The sequence below is a fragment of the Echinops telfairi genome, unplaced genomic scaffold (assembly GCF_000313985.2).
Source record: "Echinops telfairi isolate 266 unplaced genomic scaffold, ASM31398v2 ScPeMD7_7463;HRSCAF=8501, whole genome shotgun sequence".
NCBI lineage: Eukaryota > Metazoa > Chordata > Mammalia > Afrosoricida > Tenrecidae > Echinops > Echinops telfairi.
Genome location: NW_022111363.1, coordinates 3,063,695 through 3,074,286, shown reverse-complemented (window position 1 = coordinate 3,074,286; position 10,592 = coordinate 3,063,695). Strand labels below are relative to the sequence as shown.

At 48.2% G+C, this 10,592-nt stretch overlaps 1 protein-coding gene across 1 annotated transcript in view; it reads right to left on the bottom strand.

Moving 5' to 3' along the window:
* MPZL3 (myelin protein zero like 3) overlaps positions 1-10,095 on the bottom strand; it is an 18,388-nt gene extending 8,293 nt beyond the window's left edge. Inside the window, exons 1-5 of the mRNA XM_013007284.1 lie at positions 10,050-10,095; positions 9,786-9,940; positions 3,691-3,901; positions 2,028-2,193; positions 59-122 (exon numbers count right to left, since the gene is read on the bottom strand). Coding sequence (XP_012862738.1) covers positions 59-122; positions 2,028-2,193; positions 3,691-3,901; positions 9,786-9,940; positions 10,050-10,095 — 642 coding nt within the window. The remainder of the gene's footprint in view (positions 1-58; positions 123-2,027; positions 2,194-3,690; positions 3,902-9,785; positions 9,941-10,049) is intronic.
* Between the last annotated feature and the right edge of the window lie 497 nt (positions 10,096-10,592).

Here is a 10,592-nt window from a genome sequence, read left to right as displayed (position 1 = left end):
CGCCAGTCAGCAGTGTGTGAAACACAGCAGTTAAACAGAAGAAAGGGCACGGACTTACCAGACACTCAGCACAGCGGACGCAGAGCCGCCCCACACAGTCAGCTCCTTCCTCCTGGTCAGTGCTGTCAAGAGAGGGCAGGCCGAGAATGAATAATCACTAATTACGAGCCAGGTGTTGAAATCAGACAGGTCTGGTTTCAAATTCCAGTTCTGCCACTTCTTAGCTGGGAGGCTCTAGACAAGAGACTTATGCTCCCAACGCCTGTTTCTTCATCTGTAAAACGCAGGTGTTCCCCACCCACTCTGAAGGATGGTCGTTAGGAGTAAATTAAAAAAATAATAATACAGGTGAAGCATGTACCAGATAGCCTGGAACACAGTAAACCTTCTATAAACAGGAGGTAGTCACAATCATTCATTCAGAAATGTACTGCGCACCCGGCAGGCCCAACACTCGAGAGAAACATAAAGCATGGCCTTTCAGAGAACTCACAAGCTCATGGGGACGAGAGGCCTATCCAAACTGAATGGTACATTATAATGCAATGTGATAGGTGTTTTTAGTAGCGTTAAGGCCATGCTCCTGGGCAGCCAAAAGGAGGGAGGGGCTGATTCTGCTGGGAGGACTCAGGGAGCACCAAGAGCAGGGGGCGTTTCAGCTGGGTCTGGAAGACACAAAGGAGTTTGCCAGGCAAACTTGGGAGGAAGGGCATTCCAGGGTTAGACAAAAGAATGTGGGGCGAAAGGGAGCTATAAATGGCGGGGTGGAGAAAGCGAGGAAGCTCCCGCTGTAGTCGGGAGTGTGGAGGCATTGAGAAGCAGCAGTCAAACAATAACGTGAAGGAAGATGCAGCCTCACGCCACCCTCTCTGACTTCAGGCTGCCCCCGCTTCCTTGTGGGGCATGCTGCTCGGAAACAGACATTAACTTTTCTCCAAGAACTCTTCCCCTTTGGGGGACCTTTGATAAGGACCCCTTCTCACCTAGTCATAAGTGCAGATTCGCACATACGCAAAGGAAGGACGAACGCTTTGGGCTCTCGAGGTAAGAGCCGTCTCCCCAGGTGAAGAACCTCTGGTAGAGACAACGAAGAGCCAACAGGGTTCGTAGGGAGATTTTTGCTATCTTTTTTTTGTCCCCCTCCCCACCTCTTTAGTACAACAGTTCTCAACCTGCGGGCCGCGACCCCTTTGGGGGTTTAACAACCCTTTCACAGGGGTTCACAGTAGCAAGATTACAGTTATGAAGTAGCAATGAAAATAATTTTATGGTTGGGGGTCTCCACAACATGAGGAACTGTATTAAAGGGCTGCGGCATGAGGAAGGTTGAGACCCACTGCTTTAGTAGACTGTTTTTTTTAAGTGGGGGCTAAGACATGACCATTCCTCCTTTCTGGCAGAGTGATGTCTGATAGATGCTTTGATAACCACAGTCCAGTCCGCCCGTCAGAGCATCTGCTGAGTGAGACTGGACATGCCCTGACTAGGAGCCTCTCTTCTGGCTCTGGCAGCATTTCAGTAGCAGGGCAAAGGGGGTAATTACGAACTTGTTGGATCATTTGGAGGGGCTAGGATGTCGACTTGTGGATTTATAGTCGACTAAGAACATTATAGTCTATATATTCTACATATGCTGTAAGACTCACTACCAACGTCTAACTACCCTTGTGAGTTTCCGAAAGTGTAACTCTTTTTATGGGAGTAGAAATCCCCGTCTTTCTCCAGAGGAAAGGCTGGTGGTTTTGAACTATGGACCTTGGAGATCGCAGCCCAACATGTAACCACTGTGCCACCAGGGCTCCTTCAAAGTAGGATACTAGGACCTTGATAACAGCTCTTCCATCTCCCCCCAAAGTAATATCCACTAGCTTCATGTTCAATGGCCCTCTAGTACTCCCCAGCAGAACCCTTCTCTTCCAAAGAAATGTCAAAGGAAGGCCTAGATGCAATGCTATGGGTCCTATCTACAAAGCAAGACTCGGGAGGGTGAGGGTTTAACACACAAGGTTCCGTCCAACTGCACTTACTCATCAGAAACTTCAATAGATGACTTCTTATAGCCGGACTTGTTCCTCTTCTTCAGCCCCGTGGACTTCCTCCCCATTCTGACCAGCAGCAGCGCCACCACAACCGCGGAGGGAACGAAGACCAGAATGGAAAGAAGGGCCACAGAGGACAACATCATGCCGAAACCTAGGGAGGGACAAGGAGGGCATGAGAGGCGGCATGGCTGTGCTGGTATCCCTTGTGGCTACAAAAGAAACCAACTCATGGTGGAAAAGCGAGAAAACATACAAAAGCATAAAGAAGACTTTTAAATCACTCATAAAAGGTACCGCTTGGGGATCTACCTTTCAATCCTCCCCCAGGGATCTGTGGATGCTGGTGCGTTTGTGGTGGTGAGCTGTCTGTGGTTAGAAATATGGGTCCTCTTGCACATACTATTTTTAACCTACTTTTTTACTTGACATACAATAAATATTTTCCATGTTGTTCCAAATCCTTCGTGGCTTGATTTTTAATCACTGTGTAGTAAGTAGTCTACCATATTGAAGCATTTGTTTAATCAACCCTCTAATGCAGTGGTTCTCAACCTTCCTAATGCCTCTACCCTTTAATACAGTTCCTCATGTTGTGGTGAGGAGCAGCGTCTCGGCTCCCAAGACCATCGGCAATATGGTCTTAGGTGACCACTGTGAAAGGGTCCTTTGGCCCCCAAAGGGGTCATGACCCACAGGTTGAGAACCGCTGCTCTAATGCAAGATAATCAAGTTGTTTCCAACTTGTTGAATCTACAAATCATTTCACGCTGATGTAACGCTTTATGCTTATCTCTATTTCTGCCAAGTGAAATGTTTAAATGGAATTACCAGACCACAGGGTGTGTTCTTTTCAGGCTCCTGATGCACACCACCAAACTGCCCTCCAGAAATACTCTTGTTTCTATTTCCGCCACCACTGTGGGAGTGTGCCTAGGTCTTTGGAAGCTACGAGTTATTGTCATCAGCAAAGAAAGAATGCGGGGAGGCAGCGGGGAGAAGGAAGGAAGGAAAGAGACCTAAAGGAAAAAAGCATTTGAGAAATTGAAAGGCATTAACTATGCCCCACAACATCGTCCTGTATCTCGAAGTCTTTGTTCAAGTCCAACTAAGAACTAGAATGACCATCCCTTCATTGGTCCCCTAGGAATAATATGTGTGTGTGTGGGGTGGGGGGGGCTTGAATCTCCTCGCTTCCCGTCTCACAGAAAGGAACGTTGATGCCCTCTGTAGCATAACAAACTGTACTGCCTGTCCTCCAAGGGTGGCCTTTCAAGGCCTAGGTACCAACAGCCTCTCATGCCTGGGGGTTGTGAACACATTGGAGGAAGAGGGTGACTTTCCGTTTACACAGAGAAAAGCCCTCCATCAAATCGGGAGTTTTCCCGAAATCCCACAAGATCTATTGTTACTCAGAGCTAAAAACAAGGCAAGGGGGGACGGGGAAGCTAACAACATTTGAAGAGAAAATTTGGTTTGCAAAATAAAAGCAGAGTGTAAAGGCCTACTAAAAGTCACGTGAGGGTGGTAGAAATCTACTTGGACGCGATGCCCCCGGGACGCCGCAGGCCCGCAGAGCGCTCTGCTTCCTGTGATCTCGCCGCAGCAGTCACAGACACTGCAGAAGGAAGCTTGGTGGCAGCAGACTTACTCCTTTCTGTGACTGTTAGCTCTGTCGTGGGGATGTTGTGATGCACATCTGGGGGGTTCTTCACAGCACAGCTGAATGTCCCGTTGTCCCTCGTGGTGGGGTTGCTTATGCTAATGGAGGCATCCCCTTTGTACACATTTCCAACCCAGGAAATGCGATCCCGAAATCGGCCAGAGGTGGTTGGGTATGTGAAAGACTGATAATGAAAAATCTAAGAAAACAGCACAATAAGGGAAGCAAATGAATAGAAATGTAAAGCCAAGTAAATCGAACATAATACACAAAATAACACGTGCAACATTGGGCAAACTCTTTGACATGTTCAGCTCCATCCTATGAGTAAACAGACAGATCAATAAAACTGATCAGAAAAAGGCCTGCTGAGAGAAGGCTGGAATCCAGCCTTTCAACTTCTCCCTGACTTTCGCAAGCTGTGGCTGCTAGGTGCCCTTGAGCTACTTGAGACGTACAGGGACCCTGTGTCTAGCGGAACACAGCGGTCCTTGCCGTCCTCACACTACGTTTGAGCCGACTGCTGCAGTCACTGAGCCAACCCATCTACCTCAATGATGGGCTTCCTCTTTCTCTCTGGCCTTCTTTTCCCAAGCATGATGTCCTTCTCCTGGGACCAGCACCTCTCCATAACAAGCACAAAATGCACGAGAGGAAGTCACTCCGTCGCAGCTCAAAGGGAGCATTCTGGCTGTACTTCCTCCAATATGGAACGGTTCGTTCGGCTACCAGTCCATCACACTCAAAACTCCCTGCCATCAAGCCAATTCCAGCTCATAGCAACCGTATAGAACAAGGTTTCTGAGACTGTAAATAATTACAAGAAGAGAAAGTCTCATCTCTCTCCCTTTAAGCGACTGGAGGGTCCAAACTTCTGACCTTGGGGTTAGCAGCACAGTGTGTAACCAACTATGCCACGAGGGCTCCTTAGCAGTCCATAGCATAGTCAATACTCTTTGACGGCACCATAATTCACAAGCATCAGTTCTTTGATCTTCCTTATTCATTATCCGTCTTTCATTTGCATAGGAGGCAGCTGAACATATCATGGCTTGGGTCAGGCACACCTTAGTCTTCAAAGTGGCACCTTTGCTTCTTAACACTTTAAAGACATCTTTGGAAGCATACTTGTCCAATGCAAAATTTCCTTTGATTTCCTGACTACTGCTGCCATGACAGTGGACCCAAGTAGAATGAACCCCTAGATAACGTCAATCTTTACTCCCTTTATCGAGATGTTGCCTCCTGGTCTAGTGGGGAAGATTTTTGTTTTCTGAAGGCTGTAATCTTGGATCTTCATCGTTAAGTGCTTCAAGTCCTCTTTACTTTCAGCAAGCAAGTTTGTTCCATTGGCAAATCACAGGCTGTTAATGAGCCTTCCTCCAGTCCTGATCTGCCTTCTGCTTCGTGTTGTCCAATCCCTCACAAGCTCAGCAAACAGACGGAATAAGTGTGGTGAAAGGATACAGCCCTGACACACACATTTCCTGATTTCAAACCACACAGTGACCGCGTGTTCTGCACCAACGGCTGCCTCTTGATCTACGTACAGTTTACACATGAGTACAACTGGGTGTTTGAAATTTCCATTCTCTGTATTGTTGTCTATAATTTGTTATGATCTACATAGTCAAATGCCTTTGCATAGTCACTAAAACCAAAGTAAACATCTCTCTGGTATTCTTGGCTTTCAGGTAAGATCCAGCTGACATCCCCAGCGATAAGCTTCCTTCCACATCCTCTTCTGAACCCAGCTGGAGTTTCTGGTAGCTTATGGTTGGTGCACTATTGCAGCCACTTCTTTAATTATCTTCAGCAAAATTTTACGTGTGTGATGTTAATGATTTTGTCCAATAATTTCCATAGTCTGTGCTATGTAAGGCAGTGCTTCTCTGAGAAAAAATTTCCCCCTGGGAGACTTTTGGCAATATCTGTAGACACTATGGATTATCAGAACTGGGGAGAAGAGGGTTTGTTACTAAGATCTAGTGATTAGATGCCAAAGATATTACCAAGCCGCCACAATGGGCAGGGCAGCCCCCCACAACAAAGAATTATCCAGTACAAACTGTCAAAAGTGCCAAAGTTGAACACTCTGTTCTAAAGTAACATTGAATACGTGCATAGCACTTTGTAGTTTGCAAATGACTTCCACATACATCTATTTACTTGGTCCTAAGAATGATGCTGAAGCACACCAGCCTGTGTGATCACGAGGTGTCGAAGGGATCAGCTATCAGGCATCAAAGAACAAAAAATCAAATCATTGTGAATGAGGGGGAGTGCGGAGTGGAGACACAAAGCCCATCTATAGGTAACTGGACATCCTTTACAGAAGGGTCACGGGGAGGAGACAAGCCAGTCAGGGTGCAGTGTAGCAACAATGAAACATACAAGTTTTCTCTAGTTCCTAAATGCTTCCTCCCCACCACTATCATGATCCCAATTCTACCTTACAAATCCGGCTAGAAAGGAGGATGCACACTGGTACAGATAGGAACTGGAAACACAGGGAATCCAGGACGGATGATCCCTTCAGGACCAGTGGTGAGAGTGGCCATACTGGGAGGGTGGAGGGAGGGTGAGGTGGAAAGGGGGAACCAAACACAAGGATCTACATATAACCCCCTCCCTGGGGAACAGACAACAGAAAAGTGGGTGAAAGGAGATGTCAGACCGTGTACGGCATGACAAAACAATAATTTATAAATTATCAAGGGTTCATAAGAGAGGGGCTGTGGGGAGGGAGGGGAAAAAGCGAGGAGGTGATACCAAGGGCTCAAGTAGAAAGCTAATGTTTTGAGAATGATGATGGCAACAAATGTACAAATGTGCTTGACACAATGAATGTATGGATTGTGATAAGAGTTGTACGAGCCCCCAATAAAATGATTTTTTTAATGATGCTGAAATATGTGGGATAGGTATAATTATTCCAAATGTATGAAATGGCAAATAAGGAAAATAGATGAATAAACCCTGAGTTACTCAAAGCATATGACTAGCAAGTGACAAAGTGAAGACTTGGGTTTATTCTTAAAATCACTAACCAAAAAACCCCAAAACTCTCTGCCACTGAGTGGATTCCAACTCATAGCAACCCTGCATGGCAGAGCAGAACTGCCACGGTGGGGCCAGAGACTCTCTTCACGTCTTCTCTAAGGAGGAAGCTTCCTCGTTCTCCCTCAGAGGGACTGGTGCTTTGGAAAGGCTGACCTTGAGGTTAGCAGCCCAACGAGGGGGTATTAAATAATCCAGCCCCTCTCAAGCTATCGACCTTAGCAAATAACATCAACTACAGGTCAAATGCACGGTAAATTAACCGAACCAAACACACTATCATATGGACCCTCTGGGAGAGAGGAGAATTGTTCATTAGGGCTTCCAAGAATTGAGAGCCTTACCAAAACAGAAAACCCCATCTTTCTCCCACAGAGTGGATCGTGGATTTGAATTGCTAATTATTTCATGGTTAGCAGCCGGCCTTCCACCCACTGTGCCTCTGTAACCCATAGTAAGTACTCGATCAATTCACATTGAATTGAAATGCTGCCCTTCAGACTTGGTGCTTAGATACTTCATCCTAAAACTTCCAATGATGTCTGCAACTAGACCAGGCAGGTACTACCGACAACATATGACTCCGCTGTCTTACGCAAGCTCTGTGGCCTCCCTCTCTCTGTTTACTTAACTACTTCCCACTGGGATGCACAGGTTGACTGACAACCACTGACTTGCCCAATTTTGAAGAGCCAGTTTCTGGAGGAGATGCTGAATCATTTCGTTGATATGTCAGTTCAAGCATTCATTCAACAGATATGGACTGCACACCTTTGCATTTGCCGGGGACTGGGGTTAGCACGGAGCCCCTGGGTGGTGCCAACAGTTTGGCTGTTTGTCAAACATGCAAGGCTGCTAACCAAAATAGTGAAATTCACATCTTCAAGTGTGAGCTAACTGCTTCATCTGACAGAACCCTGACTGGCTGCATAACCGTGAGGTCCTTGGATTCTGACGTGCGGGGCGATGGGTTACTCTGTTCACAGGGCCCTGCTGGCCTCGGGTGTGTAGTTCTAATAGGGTGATTTGCTAGGCCAAAACTTGCAAAGAGATTGGACAGTTGACCAGGTAAATCAAGTACCTAAAACCTGTTTGGGAATTCGTTGATGACTATGTGCACTCAATGACTTGGCCCACTTTGGGATTGGTGGGTTTTGCCATCCTGCTAACCTTCAAAGAGCTAATCCCACGGGGACTGCAGAGTAAATCACTATTATCAACAGGAAGAGCCTGGAGCAGGGCCCAGCACTGAGAACCTCCTAGTCCGGTAAGTCGGTGTGGAGCTGGCACTAGACGGTGAGAAGCAATAGCTGCTGATGTAGCAGCAGTCCAAAAGGTAGCAACATGAGACCCCGGGAATCAGGAGACCAGCATGGGGCCGCTGCAGTGGGCTCCCAAGCCCACTTGGAGGGAGAGAACTAAGCACCTCGGGCCAAAGGCATCCTGGTAGAGCAGAGTGCTTCCAGGCTGGAGCGGAGCAGAGGCCAGACAGAGCTGAGTCCAGCAGCAGAGACCCAAGCACATTAGTTGTCTCACAGGCTCCCACAGCCAAGAAGGGACAGAGCTGCCTATTTGTCAGCCATCCTGACTGGTGACCTGTGTCCTGTCTCCTCAAGCTGGTCCTGACCCCAATTTGCAGCCTCCTTAACAAGCCACATAATCAGCCGGTGTCGAGGCAGCGAGGGGGTTTGGGAGGGGAAGCGCCTCTGACCTCCTCCTCCTCCTCCTCCTCCTCCTAAGAATCCACTCTGGGCTGCAGCTGCTGATCTGGATTCTCAGCTCTTCTGAAGTGAGGTGGCTGATGCCACGGTGTCCCAGGGCGTGCGCGTCACGATTTTGAGGCCAGCTGGATAGAGGAACAGCGTGTACGAGAACTGTTTTTTGCGTTTAAGGCGTCTGATCCAGGTGCTTCCCCCACGGCTTGCTCTGCCCTACTTTTGACCAAGGAAGCAAAGCCAAATAAGGGCAGCCAGAGTTTCCACTCAGAGTAAAGAAGACTCTGGGGAACTATTTCAAGTCCCCAGAAAACCAGGCCAGGGACACAACCTGGCTTCCTCCCTGGGAGTCACCGGCCGACCTCCAGAGCAAAGTGGCAGTGAATGATGACGCCTCAAGCAAATGCAAAGCCCGTGCACTAAAGTCCAAGAGGCAGCTTTGTCCACGCAGACGGCCAGGTAAATGGAGAAAGGATACTTTCAACAAGGGACAGGCAGCCAGCACGGTCACGTTCTGATCGCCCGTATCCTGAGCTGGCTCTGCTGACAGCACAGGGCAGGGGCTGTGTCCGGCCGAGGGGTGTCGCTGAGATCACCGACAATGGGTTTGAGCTGTAAATATGCTTCCTACAGGCGACTAAAGTGCATTGTGCTTCTGATGGACCCTCTGTCGCCAGCAATGGTCGGAGAGGTGCCACCGTTTCCTTCCAAGGGAACCATACGAATCAGTGCAGATGTTTACACTCTGGAGACACACCCGAGGTCAGTCCACAGAGCAGACACACCGACAGATACACCCACATGACAGGACTTGCCCAGGGCCAGAAAGGAGCCACTGTCAAAGAAAGGAAGTCGTCTGTGATTGGGACCAACTTTCCTACCCCACAGACCGGGAGGTGCCGGCCCTTCTCAGGGACCTTCTTAGGGGCCTGAATCTGAAACTGAAGCTATGGAAGCCCCTAACGAGAAACGGCAAAGGGGAAACAAGAGAAACCACTTCCTCCGTGCTGCCGACAGGTTAGGGTTTGGTTGGGTTTGGTTTTGCTTTGCTTTTTCCTTCCTGTAACTTGCTTGTCAGGTTCTTACAAGGAAGGACGAAAGAGAAGAAGAAAAGAAAAGAAAGAAAGAAGCCTTTCATGGCCACATAGTCACCATAAAGGGTAGGAATTCATCTCCCTCCTTGTAAACAGTGGTACAGCTTATATTTACCCTGCGATGAGAAGGCCCGTGGAGCCTGAGTGGCTTGTGGTTCCCCAGTTGTGGACCACAGAAGACTCAAAATTGGGCAAGTCAAAAGTCAATACTTACTGATTCCATGCGACTGCCGCTGGCCGGCCGATACGTCCAGTCGATGGTGAGTTTGTCGGTGACTTCTGCAGTTGACCTGAAGCTGCATTTCAACCGGATCTTTTCTCCCACATAACCTCGGACATGGGCATCTGCTTTAATCTCCAAGGAACGGGCTACGGAAAGACCTGATCAAAGCAAGCCCAAACATTGAGAATGTACTCATGTGGGTAGTACAGATGCGAGTGAGCGAAATAGACATGGTCCTAGTCCATGTCATTTTGCGGGGAATCTCATCAAAAAGCTCAGCCACCAGAAGATTCTTGGCCATACCCACAAGGGACCAGAAGCAGACATCTGCACTAATCAATGATGGTACTTTTATCATTCTGTAGTCTGAAATCATAGGATGCTAATTTGGGTCAGAGTCTGGAGCCCCAGGGGCATCGGGCTGTGATACGCATGGTCGGCAGTTTGAAACCACCAGCAGTTCCTCGGGAGAAAGACTGGGCTTTCTACTCCCCTAAACATTGATGGTCTCGGCAACCCACAGGGGTGCTCTGAGTCAGCACTGACGCCATGGCAGGGAGTGAGGTGGCCACACCAGCATTTTCCCAGAGTCCGGCCTCTAGTAAAACTAAGTACAAACAAGTTTGTCTGCCTTCACTCATCTAAAAGCCCCCTCCCCTTGTTCCCACCCATCAATTCGGGAAACAGAGCAGCTTTGATGGTCTAAAGGCTTCCCCTACGAGCCGCGTAAGTGTCACCAGAAGCTGCCGTGGCCCCAACTACCAGGAAAATGGGAAATAACCAGAGGACCCGATTTTC